Consider the following 20171-nt stretch of genomic DNA (forward strand, 5'->3'; position numbering starts at 1 on the left):
CGAGCTGTTGGTTTTCCACGTGGTAGCGTTACGAGATAAACAGTAACGCATTACCTCAACCGTGCAAACATTTGTCGCGTGAGAGAAAGAAAAGGAAAGAGCAGATCAAGAAAGCAGGTCAAACTTCATCAACTGTTAAAGAAAAAATATCAATCGACAATGCAATTCAACGATTCATCAATCTGGAGCAGCTTCTTTAATTAATTCAATCGGGATACTTTCTAGACATAGTCCTCGGCCATCTTTTCTTCCTCGCGACATTGTATTCTTTGCTTTTATGTTCCTTGGCCTTCTCCTCTTCTTTGAGGTCCTCATCCTTTATCTCCACGATACTTAATTATCTATTGTTGTAGTATGTTCTTTGTTAGATAGTTTATAATATTGAAGTGATTATTAATTGAATACACATATTTGTTCTGAAAAGATTATCTTCTATTAAGAATGTATTTTGCACTTCAGAGAAAATACGAACAGACAAAAATCGTAACAGTCACTTTTAGACTGTAATAACAGTTTTATTGTAACCCCAAAGATATTATATGTTACATCCTGCAGAGTCAAAAATAATCTTTTGAAAAGGTGTTATGCACGCTTCAAGTTTTTTTTTTTTTTTCCAATAATTCTCTTTTTCCTTGCCTCCTCTGGTCAAGTTTCTAACATTCGTTTTTTTTACTTTTGGTGGCATTCTTATTTGTTTACCTTGTTGGAACTTCAGAGAGAATATGATCAGACAAAAATTCACAATAATCACTTTTAGGTGACTGCAATGACAGGCTTGTTGTATCTCCGAAGAATATTGTGTATTATCTCCAAAGTCAAGTAATCACTCATTTTAAAAGAAGTTATAACTTCTAACGCTTCAAGTTTTTTCTATTTCCGCTATTTTTTCTTTTACTTTATTTCTTTGTGAAGTTCTTAACATTCTTAATATATATATATATATTTTATTTTATTTTATTTTTACTTTTGATGACATTCTTATATTCGCCGTTGGTGTTTTTATTCTTTGGATGCTAGATCGACAACTTAATTTCCCAGACAAAAACAATCGTTGGTCACAACTTAGAGCCAACGCCGTGGCATGTATTTCCTGCGAAATCCTTTGATGAAGAATCAACTTATTCAAAGGCTTCCACAATCATACAATGCTTTTATCTTAGCTGTAGTAGCACTAGTCGCGTCCCCAATATTCCTCGAAACAGCAAATTTCAATTTGAATCGAAATCCAACAATTGCCCAGATTTCTTCAGGAGCATACGTTACGATCTCGAGCCATGGGCCAAGTCTAGGATTTCTATGAACCATGTATTGGAGGCTCAGAAGAATGCAGCATTTAGAGTCGTAATTATTGGTGGCAAATAATTTGTGGATTTTTACTATGCTTGTGTACAGAGTAGGGCTATGTTCACAATTTGCGGAATATTGCAACTACTTAGGAGATATCCTGGAAAAGTTCCAGATGTTGATTTAATGTTTGATTGCATGGACAAGCCTATTATCAATCGAACTGAACATGCTTCAATGCCTTTGCCTTTGTTTCGGTACTGTACCACACCGCAGCATTTCGATATACCTTTTCCAGACTGGTCTTTCTGGGGCTGGTAAAAGTGTGTGTGTGTGTATATATATATATATATATATGACTTTCCTTTTATTTATCCATATGCAAATTACATTGTTTAAATTTTGGTATATAATGTAACAATGTTACGAGAAGGTATATGGTTGACTTGTTGAGCTTGTTAGTTTGTATAGCACATCAGTACTGTTTTATCAGGTTATCGATTAGTGCCTATCATAGGATTCACTTACAATTACCTTATAAGTGATGTAATAGTGTAGAAAATTTTACATTGTCATAGAACTCAAATCCACCCAACATTATAACTTCTATACACTAAATTTGCCGTATAACTACAGGTAGTTGTTCAAAATAAGTGGAATTAGTTAGCTGGAAGCTAAGACAGATAACTTGTTACGTAGGATTGGGGTGTCATTCTTTTGGCTGACCATGGACTTTCTTTTTGTTTTTTGTTTTCTCCTTATTGCATCAACTAGTTACCTTTGCTGATTTATATTTTCAGGTCTGAAATAAACATAAGACCATGGAATGAAGAATTTAAAAGCATCAAAGAAGGTTCAAAATCTCGAAGTTGGGTAAGGAAGATACTGGTAGCATACTGGAAAGGGAACCCAGATGTAGTTTCTCCTATTCGTTTAGAGTTGCTTACTTGCGATGACACTCAAATGTGGAGAGCACAAATTATGCGGCAGGTTCATGACTTACACATTTGAATGAGAATCTCCTTTCTTTAGTTTCTGTATATAACTAGTTGTGTTTTTAATTTTGTTTCTTCTTTCTTTTGGTAATTTGAGTCCCTTTATCTTCTTAATTAATGATTTATGTTGTGATGGATATAGAATTGGACAGAAGAAGCAAAGGTTGGATTTGAAAAGTCCAAACTATCAAAGAAATGTAATCATAGGTGAGCTTTGCAACACTCTTGAGTTGCCAGTCCCGAATTCGGTTTTTGGTTCTTCGGTTGACATAATTCTTGGCAATTTAGGAAGCAATTAAGAAGTTACATTCACTAACAGTTCAAAGAAATTTTAAAATTTTGTCAGTGCATAGAACTTAAATACGAGTCATCCAAGATATCTTACCTAATGTTGACATTTTCTAGGATCAACCTCTATAATTATTTGTCTTCTTTGCTGATTCATTTCTATGAATTTTCCATGCTGCATTAATTCATCAATGCCTTTATTCTATCTTTACTCTAGTGATAAGTCATCTCATAGTCGTGTACCCCTAAAGAATTGTACAATGCGATAAATGATTGTATTAGAGCTCTTTGTGTGTGTCATCCTTGTGTAGCCTTGCTAATCTTCTGTGTATCATTCCAACTTTATCAGATGTCCACAGTGGGATATTGTATTAAGTTCTAACACAAAGGAAAAAATACAATCGTTCTGTTAAATTATGTTCTAACAATGCAGGTACAAGATTTATGCAGAAGGATATGCATGGTCAGTGAGCTTAAAGTATGTTTTAGCATGTGGTTCTCTTCCCCTGATAATCAGCCCACAGTATCAGGATTTCTTTAGTCGCGGTCTGATTCCGAAGAAAAATTACTGGCCAATTCCTCCATTCAATTTATGCCCTTCTATAAAGGCTGCACTTGATTGGGGTAATGCAAATCAATTGGAGGTATGTTTTCGGCCCCAAGATTATGTCATTGTAGCTACTTTTTAGCTTAGTTGAGATTATGCTAGTGACGGTTTCAAAATTTAAAGGTTGTCAAGTTCTGAAATGTATATCTAAGTCTATTTATGTCCGTGTTTTACTCTTTCATTTTGCCGATGTCTTTATGTTTTTTCCATGGTTTTTCTTGGTTAATTAAGCCGAAGCGATTGGAAAAGCTGGACAAGACTTGATGGAAAGTCTGAGTATGGATCGGACATATGATTACATGTTTCACTTAATTTCAGAGTATGCAAGGCTGCAGGATGTTGTACCTGTTCAACCCCCCTCTGCTCCTGAGATGTGTATGGATTCTGTGCTTTGTTTTGCTGATGACAAGCAAAAAACATTTCTGAAAAGATCCATTGCTTACCCTTCACCTGGGAGTCCTTGCTCACTATAGAAATTCTACAAGCAGTAACAAATTCAGGATTTAGAGTCAGAATTAGATTCTGTTGAACCCGTAGTGTCTAGTCTAGATCATCGCCACTGCCTACCGGAGTTACATAGGAATGAACAGTACAATGTAGAAGACGAAATACAAACCATATTTGGTTTGCCTTCCCTCTTTGTGCAAGAAATTTCCTGTTTCACTTAAAAATAAACCATTTTAGAAGAAAGGGATTTTACATCATTATACACCCTAGTCTTATTTATGTATGATCTTCGGGACTAAGGCGTAATTGTTGTAGATTTGGGGCATTACTAGAATTTATACTTGCCCTTTTCCAAGCCTGTTTGAGGCATTTGCTCTCTGCATTCAAGACAGAAGAAGCATGTATTTTTAAAGATTAGGCATTTGTATTTAGGGACTAGAGAGAAATAGCAAGTTTTAAGCTTATAGATCTTTCAAGAGAGAAAAAGCAAATGTGATCTGTGAAGCATATTGTTTCTTAATGGAAATAGAGTACTGCTTCATTCCGTGTGTTGGTTCTTGTAAATGTTTATTCTCTAAATTTGTTGTGATTACCAATTTACCACCTCTTTGACAGGCGAGTTTGGGAGTAGATTAGACCCTTATTTAAAGAAAAAAATTCATATTATGAACTAGCTTGAAAGCTGACTAGTCACATATATGAGTCGACGTCTCCCAAAACTATATGACATGAGTGACAATAGTTCAATACATACAAATGATCCAAGAAAGACAACTTAAATATTAAAGTAGTAATAACATTCAGAAACATCACACAAACCATGAAGTTCAACTAACATCAAAAGTTACATGAAGAATACATATTGTATGGGCTTATAGCTCGCGAGAGTCATCAAGTCGTATATATATATATATATATATATATATGAGGATACATTGATCTGCCTCATTGCAACTCCTTCCTCCTCATTAGATATGTAAATCAAATTCTCAGCATCATCTATGTATCTAGACATATCTCGGATGGCCGTGGAAACATATTCACGCACTGTTGTGATGAAAACTTTCTTTTCATAACAGTGCGTGAGTATTGTTTCCATGGTCTTCCAAAATATGTCTTCACTGAGTATTTAGAGCCCGTTTGGATTGGCTTACAGCTTAAAGCTGTTTGCAGCTTATAAGCTGAAAAAAATAAGTTGGGGTAGTCCAACTTATTTTTTTTGGCTTATAAGCTGTTTTCAGCTTATAAGCTGCTTTAGATAAACTAAGTCAAATGGGTCCAATTATTTTTTTGAGCTTATTTTAAGCATAAAATGACTTTAAGCTGGCCAGCCAAACACTCAAAAAAGCTGAAAACAGCTTATAAGCCAACTTATAAGCCAATCCAAACGGGCTCTTAGAAGCCTTTAAATCAGAAGCTGCAGTGACACTACAATTACGAATCGAAATTCCGGTGTTTTGATTAGGGTTTCATAAAATTGCATCACGTTTTATTTTGATGTGCTTGCGCATTGTAGCCCTTCTTGGTTAGCATTATGTTGTTTTGAATCCAATCATGTGTTGTTTCTTAACTTCGACAAAAAAAATTATGAAGAAAAAGTTTATAATATGTAAGATTAGACGTTTGAACTCGAAGGACATGGAAGAATACTAGCAAGGTTTAAGCTTATTGATTATTCGAGAAGTGAAATAGCAAGTGTAACAATGTGAAACATATTCTATCTTAATGGAAAATATATTTAATTTCACTTCATTCTGTGATGCTGCCTCTTGTATAAGTTTAATCTGATAAAAACTTTTTTGGGACCATCATCCCTTTGGCATGCGAGTGGTTTTGGGAGAATTGAGACATATGTTTTGATGTTAATGCAATCAAGGAAAGATTAAAATGTTTAATGCAATCAAGGAAAGATTAAAATGTTTGTACAAGACAAACCTAATTTATTCCAACTTGTAACTAATACCCCATCTTATAATTAAAATGTCTAAACATGGTATATTCGCCGAATTTAGACCGGACAGCTCTTCTTTGTTTGAGTTGCTCACTTGACAAGAGCTCTTAATAAATGAGTAATGAATTTTATTCTAATTATTCAAAGCAGGGAAAATAGATAGATATTGTATAGCCTGTACTCTGTAGCTATAAAGGACCGAAATAGATACTTATGGTATAGTCTGTACTCTGTAGCGATAAAGGATGGAAATAAGGGGTTGCATGGTTACTTTTACTGATCTTTTTATTGAATATCTATAGAAAAAATTATATAATTAGAGTAATATTTATATTGAGTGACAAAATTAGAATTTCCGAGGTTACGAATTCACGAATACGTGGGATATTGCAGTCTCGTGATTGTGGGATAAGGAAAATGGAAAGAAAATAAGGCATGAAATAAGCCATCAAGGCGTTACCGATATTTGCCAAATTTGAGGGAGAAAAATGACGTCCTCAACTATCCAAGTAGTAATACTAGTGGCAAATGGAGAGGGTTGGGTCACAAGCAACTCTTTTGTCCTCTAGCAATTATCATTATTAATGAATGACAAATAAAATCAAAGGTTCGTTCAAAAAGTGGAAGAAAAAGGCTTGTGGTAGTTTCCAGTCAATGACAAATTCATGACTGGCCTTTCCCAAGCATGCTTTTTCTTCACCATTTCCTCTCCCCCGCTAAAAATAGCCACGCGCTCCATTTTATTTTATGTGACTTCTAATTGGACACGGGAATTTATACATAAAAAGTGTTATAAATTTATTTGAGGGGTTAAAACAGCGCCTTAAAACATTACCAAGGACCCATTTGGCCATGATAATTACATTTTTTCCGGATTTTTTTTTCACTTTATTTAAAAGTCAGTATTTGGCCATGAAAATTTCAAATACAATTTGAAGTTGTATTTAAAATTTGAATAATACCCAAAACCCTTCATTTTTTTCACTTTCAGTCCATTCAAATAATTAAATATTTTTTTTTCAAAAAGTAAAACCAAATACAACTCTATCTCAACTCTAACTTCAAAATTTCAAGTAAAGTGAGAAATTTGATTTCTATTGCCAAACGCTTACTTATAATAATATGATATATGTAAAATGTTTTTTGTTTTTAGTCAAATGCGCGCTTGGGAAGTTTGTAAAACTTGGTAGCCTCTACTGGTGCTTTTGTAGCGTTATGGTAAAAAAAAGGTGGCTGGTTTTGTTGGGAATCCGCGAATACATTGAGGAAGTAGCTTCTGCGCTCACCGCTTACGTTACGAGTTGCCTGCACAAATTGCGCTCTTTCATTTGTTTCCCTGCTGCTGTTTTTGGACTTACGAGAAGGAAATTATACTCTTTTAAAAAAAAAGTAGTTGACAATGTTTGGTCATGAATCAAAATATAAAATGAAGGGAAGTACTGAATATTTTACTTCTAAAGTATAAAAATATCAAACAAAAATCCAAGATTATTAAAATATAATATCTACGACGAGGAAAGTATGTCACGGGCTCACAGCATTCGCCAGATTTGGATACCAAAGCCAACAGAGTAATGACGACATGCGTTGGGCAATTATTTTTTCTAAGACTTTGGTCTCCCAAAGGTTTCTACCTCTTCCAACTTCCAAGTGGTTCATTTGCCTTTCCCAACAAACAAATAATTCATACTTGGTCCTTATTTGCCACATTTTTTAAATTTATTTTATAAAATGATATATCTTTAAATTTATAAGTAATCAATCAGTTTTACTTAATTTATTTTTTTAATTAGAAAGTTTTATAATTATTTATTTTTTAATTAGAAAGTAGGGCTGGGCATAAATACCGAAAATAAAAAAACCGAACCGAACCGAACCGAACTTCAACAAACCGAACCGAACTAGTTTGGTTCGGTGTTTGGGGTCCACCTTCAAAAAACCGAAACCGAAATAGCCGAACCGAAGTTTGATAAAACCGAACCGAAAAATCGAACACACACTGAAATTTAATACATTACCCAAAAAAATTAAAATAGTCCAGGCCCATTAAGTTTAAAGCCAAAAAAATCTAATTGTAACAAACCCTCTTTTGCATTTGTATCCCTAATTTTTTACTTCAGTTGAGAAAATCAAATATGTTAAGGAAGACAACTAGGATGTGTCTTTAGGATTAATGTATGTCATTTATGTGTTTTCTTAATTATTCTTACGGTATGTATATAACACCTAGTAATCCTATATCATGGTTATAGTTTTCTATTCTTGAATATCCTATTTATTTGATTTTGATTTCAATTTATCAGTTTTATATTTTATTGCTTTTGAGACCCTAAATGAAAGTAATAATGTGAGGAGGCCCCATTGTTTCTCTAATGCATTAATGCATCACTCGCTTTCACCTTTCATGCTACTCCTTTCCTCTCGCCGCCTCATTTGGGGAGCCCCAGCAAATTTCTTTATTCAAGAGAAGATAAGTCTCGATGCACTAAGCTCCCGCTATGCGCGGGGTCTTAGTGCACGGGGACTTATCTTCTCTTGAATAAAGAAATTCGTCACTAGCAAGTATGCTGGGGGCTCCCCAAATGAAAAGTAATTCTCTTAAATCCCCACTTTGCAGTGATAATTTTTTTTATTAACATGTTGACCTTAAATTCATAGATACATAATATGTTTACATTTGTATAATTAATTAATATTTATTATAATCTTATTAAATCAGTTAAATTATATAAATGTGGTTCGATATTATAAAAGTAAATTAGCAAATTCGACAATTTAAAAGACTTTAATTCTAATAAGACAATCATAACAGGTTGAGGACTTAACGAGTAACGAGCTCATGGCAACGAAACTATGTTTAAGAAGAAGCATCACTCACGAATTTTAAATCAAGTTCAGCGTATAAGGCATGGTCCTTTCCAAAATGGTAATCCAAATTTACTCACGGTTAGGATTGCCTTCTGTATTTGGTTAAAGGAATACTTATAGTTAAAAGTACTTTTATGTTCCGAAATCACTTAGGTAAAGTCGAAAGATAAAAATGATAAAAATGCATAGATAATTCCAAAAGTATAGTTATTAAAATTAAGATATTTCGCATATTTTTGGAATAAAATTGGACCTTCATTAAGTTACAACTAACTTATGATCTTCCTCCCAGATATTGACAATCAGATTACAACCAACTATTTTCCATTCCTCGTCCCCTCTTAATTTGGTTGATAACCATCCAACACGATCCGATGTGGACTATACTTCCTTTTCTGATTTTTTTTTAAACCAACTGAATTTATTAGTCATTTTCTCAATTCCTTCTTTTATCCTATTGACGATTGTTTGCAGCGTGCTATTTTGTTTTGCCAAAAACATTGAACCACCCAAGTTTTACTATTGTTTTTCTCTTAAATAAATAAAAAAAGGAGTGAATTTTCGGATGAATTCTTATTAATAATAATAAAAAATCATGTGCAAATACGATTGAGTGCCTTTTGCTACTGGTAAAAATTAACTTTTTTTTTTTTTCAGTAAGACTGGTAAAAATTAACTCGCATTCAATAATTAAGTCATATATTTATTAATTTATTATAATTAAATTAATTTAATTTATTATAATTATCAGGATAAGTATTTACCGAGATATCCTATTTTTAAGAATAAAGATTTGAAAATGTTAACTCCAACTGCCCCACATATATATATATATATATTTAAAAAAATGTTTACCACAAACAAACAAGGGAAAAGAGGACTGATAAGGAAATATGTAGATTTTTGGTATATTTTATTCTGAAATAGTATTTTGTTTGGTGTATAAATAATGAAGATTTTTCCAGAATTAAAAATTACTAGGAGTAGTTATTATAGTCCTATAAAACTGTAGAAATCCCCAGCCTCTTTTCTTTCCTATCTCCTCCACCGCCGTTTCTTTCCTATCTCCTCATTTCTCTTTTCCTCTGTTTTTTCTCACACACAAAAAAAAAAAAAAAAAAATCAGTTATGGCCGGAAGCGGTGTGGTAACAGTTTACGGTAACGGTGCTCTAACGGAGACCACCAAACAATCCCCTTTCTCCGTTAAAGTGGGTCTTGCTCAGATGCTTCGCGGCGGCGTTATCATGGACGTCGTTAATGCTGAACAAGCCCGTATAGCGGAAGAAGCCGGCGCGTGTGCTGTCATGGCTCTTGAGCGCGTCCCTGCTGATATACGCGCTCAAGGTGGTGTAGCCCGTATGTCGGATCCACAACTTATCAAAGAAATCAAACAGGCCGTTACCATCCCCGTTATGGCTAAAGCCCGTATTGGTCATTTCGTTGAGGCCCAAATCCTTGAGGCAATTGGAATTGATTACGTGGATGAATCAGAAGTGTTAACCCTTGCTGATGATGAGAATCACATTAACAAACATAATTTCCGTATCCCGTTTGTTTGTGGGTGTCGTAACCTAGGTGAGGCTCTACGTCGTATCCGTGAGGGCGCAGCTATGATACGTACAAAAGGTGAAGCGGGTACAGGCAACATCATTGAAGCCGTTCGTCATGTCCGTTCCGTTATGGGTGATATTCGTGTGCTACGCAACATGGACGATGATGAGGTGTTCACTTTCGCTAAGAAGATAGCAGCACCGTACGATCTGGTGATGCAGACAAAACAGTTGGGTAGGCTTCCTGTTGTTCATTTTGCTGCAGGTGGGGTTGCAACACCAGCAGATGCAGCGCTTATGATGCAGTTGGGATGTGATGGTGTATTTGTCGGGTCGGGTATTTTCAAGAGTGGTGACCCGGCTAAGAGGGGCCGGGCTATTGTTCAAGCCGTGACTCATTACAGTGACCCACAATTGTTGGCTGAGATTAGCTGTGGGCTTGGTGAGGCTATGGTTGGGATTAACCTTGATGATAAAGTGGAGAGGTATGCTAACCGTTCTGAGTGATTGAGATGGTTTTAATTAAGTTAAGAAATTAAAGTCTTTATTTTCGTTTTAAATGTTTACAGTTTTGAGGTTTAATGTGCCTCTTGTGCTTTGGATGAGCGTATGTTAAACTGTTGGATATGTTCGTCCGTATATTTTAGTTTTGTTTTTCTGGTCAGTTATTATAACTTATAAACCATTGGAATGGGATGATTAGATTTATTCAGTTATATGCATTTCGATATTCAGCTTTGGAACATTTTCTGAGAATGTGCGGTTTTTTTTTTAATTTTTTTTAGCATGTTATGGTAGAAATTGGAGAGATAGGAAACCGGATGGATTAATTCCTCAGATGTTCACTCAACTAATAGTTACTATTTTTGAAAATCAATTTGTTTGTGGAAGGAAATTGGAATCAAGAAGGATAATAAAATCAACTCAAATCCGGATGCATACTTTAATAGTATATACACTTATCTCTAAAAGGTGTGATATCTTTCCATCTGACACACTTGTGTATGTATGTGTGTGTTGGTGGGACATCACAAGGTACAGTTTTTTTCAATCCGTGTGGGCTTGGCATAAAACAGAGTATAATGAAATCAATATTTTTTATAGACAAAAACAACTAATGTGGATTAAGGTTAATGTTAATCGGTACTCTTACATTAGCTTTGGTAGTATTTGACAAGAGTCTTTTAAGTTTGGTTACCGTTTATATGACAAGAGACATGTTGGAGATTTAGGGAGCTTAATTTTAGAAAATCTTAGGACAAACTATTGCATAGGGATCAAACAGGTCTAAATGGAGAGGAATTGACATGAAAATTGGTATAGTCAATTAGAACTAATATGATAGCTGTATGTAATACATCTAGTCTAAGTTTGAGATAGGGGGTGTACCTAAATGCTGGGATACATCTACCTTATGTTACTGCTGACAAAAGCAGATTCGTATCGATTTCAAATGCACCCTGGGTTTATTTCTACTGTGTTCAAATCAGCTGTGAATTGAATAGAACCTGGTTTTGTTCATCTTGGTATTGTTTTGTTTTCAGCTTCTTTCAATTCTTCCCGGAGACAGAAATTGATTTACCATTGGTATTCTAGGTCGTGAACTTGTGATGATTCCACTGATCATAACCGTGAAAAAGCTTGTTTCTTTCTTTTGAAATTCCATTAGAACTTGGTTTCTGCCCTGTTTGTATTTTGATTCAGTGAGTTGGGGCAGTTCTATATATAACCATCTTTAGATTATCTGTTGTCATGAAAGAAACAGCTTTTGTTCCACGGCAAGGTTGTTTACCGGTCTTAGACTCTGCTCATTTGCGTCAAAATGACCTTGCAACATAGCATGACTATGATCAAGGAGGGCTATTACTTTTAAAAAGCTAAAAATTTTGTACATCTAGGGATTTACCTTTTGGGTCGAGCTCGTTGCACAGGGCTTGCTTAGTGCGGGTTATCTCTCCTGTGTGGTTTGTGAGCTATTGCATAGGAGTTGGGTTTAACCCGAAGGGTAGCGGCTGCGGGTTCCCATGTCATCAAAAAAAAAAAATTGTACATCTAACTAAGAAACATCTTTAGGGCTGTTACATGAGTATCCAAACATTGCTTGAAAGATTCCTTTTTTAACCTTTTTCTCTCTCAATATTTGGTTATTGTACAAGTAGAGAGGTAATGAAAATTGTAACTGCTATCAATTGTTTTTAATGGATGTCCACAAAGAGATGTAACTGTTGTCAATAACTTATTAGTACATCAATCGTTAAAAATTTCTAACATCTCATTTTGAAGTGTAATGTATTGACATAGGTATACAAGATAGAAAGAATGTAATACCACCAGCACTCGGAGAAAAGGAGGGTGTTACTTCGCAATTTCTTTTTGAAGTGCTCACTTCTTTATAATTGAACCCCTTGTTGAACGTAGAATAAAGATTGATTTGATATTTTAAGTCGCGCGCGGGCACAATAACTAGTTTCTTCTATAAATTGTGGATTTTCTTGAATAAATATGCTGCTATTTTTTATTTTTTTTTGAGAATGGTAACAGTAGAATATGCTATGTTTTCATACTGGGCTTGCTGGACATGCACAGATTATTATTCTATCACTTCTTGCGACTCCCTGATTACTATTTTGGCTCTCTTAGTCGAAGAGCTATATTTGGAAGGGACATCAGAAGTGGAATAGTCATGTCCTTCCGTGGACACAAGGGGCACGAGAAACCATATATCCTATGTTGTCCCCTTCAAACGATAAAATTGGCAGAGAGAAGATTAGCATGGCAAATGCAAGTAGGCCAAGTATTTTTGAACATAATGAAAACACCAGTGGTTCCACCAACTAATACCACTAGTTTGTTGTTGTTATGCAGTTTTAATTTACTGAGCAAGAAACATGGGGAGACATTCTATACTAGTAGTCGTACCTCAGCTTGATTTTTCTTTACATCAAAATCCAGTAACTTCTTTGTTTCCGAACAAGAATCCTCGCATCTCATTCAAAATAATGACATGAGTAAAGTGACTTTAATGGAATTTTAACTTAACCAATGTTGGACTTCAGATTCTTAAACAATCTCCTTCATATCTGGCCGTACAAACATAGATTGTAGCAGAAAGGTAAATACTAGAACAAAACCCAACACGAAAGACTGTCGAGAAGAAGCCAAGATCGAAATACAATCTAGATTTTCCAGGTTGCTTCTCTTCTCAAAAAAGTAGTTCTCACGAAACAAGGGCTAGTGCTAGACTGTCGAGAAGAAGCCAAGATCGAAATACAATCTAGATTTTCCAGGTTGCTTCTCTTCTCAAAAAAGTAGTTCTCACGAAACAAGGGCTAGTGCTAGTTTGGTATATTGAACCTTTACTAGAGCCAATGTGGATGAGTGAAGGATGTTTGCCGTGGTATGAAATAAGAAGTGATAACAGGGGGGATTAAATGATTGACATATCACAGGTCAAGGACGGAACGAAGAACCAAACATTTGTTGTCTTCCTTAGCTTTACTTGAGCCGAGGGTTTATCTGAAATAATCTCTACTTGTCAAGATAGAGGTAAGGTCAGTGTACACTCTACCCTCCCCAGACTCCACTTTGTGGGAAGACACCGGGTATGTTGTTGTTGTTATTGCTTATGAATTCGTTAGCTACTAAGATTGAAATATATTCATACTTTCACTTCCCTGTTTAGCCATCTACGTGAATTTAATGAAATCAACAGGTTTGGTCTTGTTTTGTGAAGACAATTGAATGCCATTATAAAAGTATAGATGATGATTTTCAGAGTTCATCACTTGAAACCAGTGTTTTAAAAAGCAGTTTCAGGACTCGTCCCGGGGTGAGGCACTGATAAAACGCTCTGGGGCTCACGTGCGGGGCTTAGTTCCTGTGAGACATACGTCCTATGTGCCCGACTGTACGCTCTGAACACGCGTAACGCCCGACATTCGGGGCTCGCTTAACAGTTCTTACGCAAATGTAAATCATAACGCTAGGAACAAACCAAATGCAAATCATAACTCAAATACAAATAAGTTTAGTCGGAACATGGAAGAAAATAAGTGCAAATACAAATCAACCAAGTGGCTTTAGCCATTGTTTGTATGTTTTCTTTTAAAGAAAGAAGATGACCATCGTTTGACGCAAGCTTTAAACCGTGACTTTTAGGTAAAATTGAACACCCTTTACCTCTTAAGCTATCTATCTCAATTATTTTAAGGGTATTCAAAATTTAATTTATATCCAGTTAACTATAATATCTAATTCATGTACTAGAATCATTTTTCCAGCCAAGGGTGTGCAAGTGACCACCCTTGGCTATGAGCGACTCCGCCACTGGCCGAGGCATATGTAAAACGCCCTCGCCTTTTAAAAGACTGGTTGAAACAACTAATTATTAAGTTCTCTTCGTGCATAGCAGATGCCAGAAGGTGCAACCAACTAAATGTTAATCTCCGCCTGTTTTCTTTTCTCAATTCTGTATACGGTAAAAATCGGATATATGTTAAACCGGTAAAACCGATGACCGAGGGAAGAAAGGGACAAGCACGTGCACGAAGACTTTATTTCTGGACCGGAGGACTGCTTGAACCGAAGAAAAGGAAGGGCATCATTTGGTCCGGCTTCTCCATAGCCGTGTTGGTCGTGGACGTTGGTCCGTTTGATCATGGCCGTTGGTCCGGGTGATCCGTTACACAATTGCCACGCGTCAATACCGTTCTGCCACATTTTGCTGCCAATCGTACGGGTGTCAGACCGTACGATCAACCTTATCCATTTTAGGGTTATTCTTTATTCTTTAGGGCCTTATGTTGTATGAAGCCCATGAGGCAAAACTATAAATAGGGGTCATTACCCTACTTTTAGGGGTTGGCTTCTCAGATCTAGAACATATTGTAATAGCAAAATATACAACATTCTCTTACTTATTATCTGATTTTGGTCCGGATTTATTGTGTTCTTCTTAGATTTATTCAGTAAAGCAATATCATATATTATTTAATACACACATTATTACAAACCATCAATCACTATTCAGATTACTCATAGCTCATCTTAAATCATTTTTCTCTCAATCAAGAATAGATTAAAGTTCAACTACATATCCTATACCTCACTCATAAATTTAATTGATTATCCAAATTTGGGGTAAACAGTTTGGCGCCCACCGTGGGCCAGGATAATAGTGGTCTTTGATCTTTACTCATCTCTTACCCTTCAGAATAAAAAAAATCCGTTCTCTGTGAAAACGGACTAAATGGCTAACAGTGGACAATCTGGTCACGTCAACAACAACGAAATCGTGGCCGAAAATGAAGACAGTGGACCACGAGGATTACCAAATCCTGCTGACCCGAACCCCGTTAATTTGAGGGAGGGCCTCAACCGGCAAAACACCGTGAACCAGGAGAATGCCGCCCAGCCGGCCACCGATCCTTTAAATACTCACAATTCAATTACTTTGTCCCGGACACAGGGCCGGAAAGAACCGGATACCCCGAATGATAATATTGACTTACGTTTAATTTTTGAAATGTTGCAGGAACAGAGAGCAGCGATTGCCGAACAAGGAGTCGCAATAGCCCAGTTGCAGAACAGAAGTGATAAAACGACCCCAGAGAATACGAAGGGTGTTGCTGAACCCAGAAGGGAGGAGGAACGGATGGTTGAGAGCAATGGGTCCGGAGCTTGTTCATCAATCGAGGTACTGAGAATGCTCGAAACGTTGGCAAAGCGAGTAGACTCGACCGAAAAGAGGGCTGAAACATATAACTCTCAGGTGGACCAAATACCGGGGGCTCCATCTATTCTGAAAGAGCCGGATTCGAAGAGGTGCATCCAAAGGCCTTTTCCTCCGAGTGCGGCTCCGAAATTGATCCCGAAGAGGTTCAAAATGCCGGATATCTAGAAATATGACGGCAAAACGGACCCTCACGAACACGTGACCTGATGAAATCGAATCCGTGTTGCTGAAAAAGTTCGGGGAAACTCTGTCAAAAGGAGCATTGACTTGGTACGACCATCTGCCCGAGCATTCAATCACTTCTTTCGAAATGCTCGCCGATGCGTTCGTAAAAGCACACGCCAGAGCCAAAAAGGTACAGGCTCGGAAGGCGGATATTTTCCGTATAGCCCAAAGAGACGATGAGTTACTGCGTGAATTTGTCAATCGATTCCAAAGGGAACGAATGGAGCTCCCCCCGGTTCCGGAGGAATGGGCTGCACAAGCTTGCACAAAGGGGCTCAATGTTCGGAGCTCGACGGCTTCGTTCAAATTAAAGGAAAGCTTGTTGGAATACGAGGCTGTGACATGGGCAGATGTCCATAACCGATACGAGTCGAAGATTCGGGTGGAGGATGACCAACTCGAGCTTGCCCCGGGGCCAGTAAATATGAACAAAAGTTTTGAGAGACCAAGGAAAAATTACGAACCGGAGGCCAGATCGTCGAGGGAAAGGTATCAGCCATATTCTCATTCGGAAAAACCAAGCTTCACGTTGCAGAAATCCAGGGTTGGCCCGAGCCATTTCTCCGGTCGGGGTGATAAACGAGTCGAGCGCCCGTCAAACAGTCGAGGTCTCTCATTTAGGAGCGATGCCGGAAGCTCTGCTGGCAACAAAGACTTGCCGAGGATATCGGAGTACAACTTCAACGTCAACACCTCGGACCTTGTCTAGGCTATTGGCCGTATCCCGGATGTAAGATGGACGAGACCTCTAAGGTCGGATCCGGGCCAACGGGACCCGAACATGATGTGTGAATATCATGGAACCCATGGACACAGAACTGAGGATTGTCGCAAGCTAAGAGAGGAGGTAGCCCGGTTACCGAAGAATGGCCATCTCCGAGAATTGCTGAGTGAACGAGCCAAAGGTCACTACAAGGAAAGGGAGACTCATAAAAGGGCCGAGCCAATAGAACTCCAGCATATAATCAACATGATAATCGGGGGCACCGATATCCCACGAGGGCCGGTGATGAAACGAACCAAGGTTTCTGCTATGCGTGAAAAGCGCGGCCGGGATTATATACCCGAGGGTTCCATCTCTTTCAGCAACGAGGACGCAGAAGGCATCATTCAACCGCACAATGATGCATTGGTAATCTCTATTCTTGTTTTTAAAACTCAAATTAAGCTTATTTTGATTGACCCAGGTAGCTCGGCCAACATCATCCGGTGGAGAGTGGTCGAACAACTAAGGCTACTCGATCAGATTGTACCGGTAGCCCGAGTACTCAGCGGGTTCAACATGGCGAGCGAAACCACAAAGGGGGAGATCTCATTGCCGGTAAACATCGATGGTACTATCCAGCAAACGGTGTTCTATGTTATCGAACGAGATATGAAGTATAATGCATTACTGGGTAGACCCTGGATACATAGCATGAGGGTCGTGCCGTCGACATTGCATCAGCTTCTAAAATCCCCGACTCCGGAGGGGATAAAAACCATCCGAGGTGAACAACCCGCTGCAAGGGAGATGTTCGTGGTCGAGGAAGCGACACCTCAGCCCAAAAAATCGGATCAAAAGGAAGAAGATTCAATCGGGGGACCGGACCTTCTGCATTAGGTTTCAATGTAAGGATCAAACGATCAGAATGAATCGTGTCCATTTAGTATTTGCTACGGCAAAAGCAGAAGGAAACAAAATTCTCATATCTTGTACAAATACTTGCAATACAAAAATCATCGAAAGTTCGGATAGCGATATCTCGGATGTCTTCTTGTTAAAACACTTTACCCCGATGATTATCGCCATATTTCGGCATTACTTTATTCATACACCCTATTTCGGGCACTACGGTCGAAATTCGACCAAGGCAACAAGGTCATAGTGAACCGAGCCAAAATCGTTAATCCCTCAAACGGGGATTGGTACATCAAAATTTAGCTAAGGCTGAGATTCAGGTGTCCGAAAAATACTGGCCCTAAAAATGCCCATCGTGATTCGGAGACGTCTGAATTCACAAAGCATAAGATAAGTCCCACGGGCAAAAAACTCCATCAAATTCCCGGACAAAATGTACCGGATGAAGAGAAAAGCCGATATTCAGGCACAGTCCGAAATAATGACTCCTTAAAACGGACCGACAATTCGTGCAAAAGTCATAACAAACATTCAAACAGAATAAAGAAAATCAAGAAAAATGCATGTTCCATTCATACAAAGGTTTTTTACATCGAAAACCCTACAAAGGCAAAAAAAAAAAAAAAAAAAAATAACAACAACAACAAATTACGGGCCCTGGTCTATCCGGTATGGCTGGATCCGGGGTGTTCGGACACTGTCCGCTCGGAGTCGTCGGATTCAGCCCCGAGGGCTCCTTTAGCCTCTTCCTCGACCCTTTTAGCTTCAAGTATCAGGGCTGGAAGATCCGCAAAGCCGTGCTCGGCTTGCTCAAGGGTGATCCTCCGAGACTTTCACTTTTCATACTCCGCAGCAATAGTAGTATGATCCTCGATGGCCTCTACGCTCTTTAGAGCTTCTTCCAAATCGTCTCTCTCTCTCTCTCTCTCTTCGCTCCTTCCTCTCTCATCGCCATCCCCACCACCGCCGCCTACACCCCGCTCCCACTTCCCTCTGTTCCCCACTTTCCTCTGTCCCCCCACTTCCCGCTGTCCCCCACGCTTGTCTCTCCCACCGCACTTTCCCCCGCTCCTGCCCTCTTTCTTTATTCAACACAAAACCCTATAAATAGGGGGAGATGAATCGTTTGAAAGGGGACGGAAATCAGGAAAAAAAGAGAGGTTTTCCAGTGGTCAAGATACCCTGAAAATTGAGGTTCTAGATCGTAAAAGGATCCCTTTTTGAAAAACAGATCGGGAAATCCCCCCTGAAAAATACAAGTTCTGGAGCCACCTAAAATTCCCTCAAAGATTAGTTTTCAGTGGTTGTGATAATTCAAAATATCGAGTCAAAATACTGGAACATCTGTTTTTCTGCTTTTTATTTGCTTTGTGTTGCTGTAAATCCGAGCATCGCAAGCTCGGATTTGGTAGTTTTCGAGGTAGATCGAAGGATCCGAAGCCTCACTTCGCTGCACCCGAAGAAGGTGCGTCAATCCCCTTCTGTTTATTTTTCATCTTCTGCATTTTTAGCTTCTTAGTTTGTTATGTGTTAGCATTAGATATTGTCTTCATGATCTAGCAATTATTATGTTAATTCAGTTAGTGGTTTGTGAAGTATTTTATATGCTGATAGATTAAATAAATGCCTATATCTTAATCGCGCTTAGTAGTTGACAATGTCTATGTGTTTATCTCGGAATCGCGTTGTTTAGTTTCTATATGGTCGGTATATGTCCTTTTTTTGGGGTATGATGAGGTTATATTAGGTCTATAATGCTTTTACTGATATAAACTTGATTACGTGAGTTGATTAATGGTGGTGTTACTCATATTAGGTGTGCATAAATAGAGTGTTTAGTCCTGTCCATACTTCAACTGTGTAGCCTTCACTCTGTTTGTTGGTGCCATGTTGTGATGACTGAATTCTTTAGCTTATGTATGGGTATAGCATCCTATGCTTCACAATCTCTAGCTTCCATTGAATATAACCAAGTGAATAAAGTTTTTTCCTATCTTTTGATGCAGAAATTGCATTGTTAAAAGTAAAAGAAGTGAATGTCTTGTTCATTCCTGTTAAAGAAAGATAAAAATGGTCTGAATGATTAAAATCTTATGTGACTAATATCTCTCAGCTTTTAAATGCATACAGATTCTGCTTGGTGTTTTATTTATTCTCTCCCTTTAGATAGCTGCTGGTATGTTGATAAAAAGGAAAATGAGGCAGATCACCAGTTTGGTTTAAATTAAAAAAAATGAATAGATCACATGTGTGCTTGTATGCTTCCCCCTTTTGCATCAGTTTGATCTGCCTTTCTTTGATTTAGAACTGGCTTAGATATCAGTAATCAGCCATGTGATTAGTTTATTGTTATTATTGCCAATTTGTTGCCATTGTTAGTAGTTTGTTATAGTAATTGGCTAAGCTATTAGGTTAGTGTCACTAATTTGTTTCAGCTAGTTAGCACGTTTGTCTCCTTATGGTAATTTGTTTTCAGTGTTGATTAACTTAGTCTTTGTGTTTTCTAAATGTATGGATTGGAGTTGAGTTGTTGAAACTATTCTTACCTTACAAGGTTCCATATTGCTTCATGAATTATGTGAAAGTGTCTTTGGGGTTCT

General features: G+C 37.6%; 1 protein-coding gene, 1 non-coding gene and 1 pseudogene across 2 annotated transcripts; 2 read left to right on the forward strand and 1 right to left on the reverse strand.

The window, feature by feature from the left end:
• LOC132626453 (uncharacterized) lies at positions 1-4141 on the forward strand (annotated as a pseudogene).
• Positions 2833-2932, reverse strand: LOC132618586 (U6 spliceosomal RNA). Its single transcript, XR_009574198.1, has one exon. It is a non-coding gene; the product is annotated as a U6 spliceosomal RNA (small nuclear RNA).
• A 5298-nt stretch (positions 4142-9439) lies between the features above and the next one.
• On the forward strand, positions 9440-10736 carry LOC132606230 (probable pyridoxal 5'-phosphate synthase subunit PDX1). The gene has a single exon (XM_060319636.1). The coding sequence runs from the start codon at positions 9569-9571 to the stop codon at positions 10496-10498; it is 930 nt and encodes a 309-aa protein (XP_060175619.1). The 5' UTR covers positions 9440-9568; the 3' UTR covers positions 10499-10736.
• The last annotated feature ends 9435 nt before the right edge of the window (positions 10737-20171 follow it).

This window comes from Lycium barbarum, chromosome 1 (genome assembly GCF_019175385.1).
Source record: "Lycium barbarum isolate Lr01 chromosome 1, ASM1917538v2, whole genome shotgun sequence".
Classification (NCBI taxonomy): domain Eukaryota; kingdom Viridiplantae; phylum Streptophyta; class Magnoliopsida; order Solanales; family Solanaceae; genus Lycium; species Lycium barbarum.

What these genes read in the sequence shown, in the direction of transcription:
- LOC132606230 (XM_060319636.1), top strand. Translation starts at nt 9,569, where the DNA reads ATGGCCGGAAGCGGTGTGGTAACAGTTTACGGTAACGGTGCTCTAACG.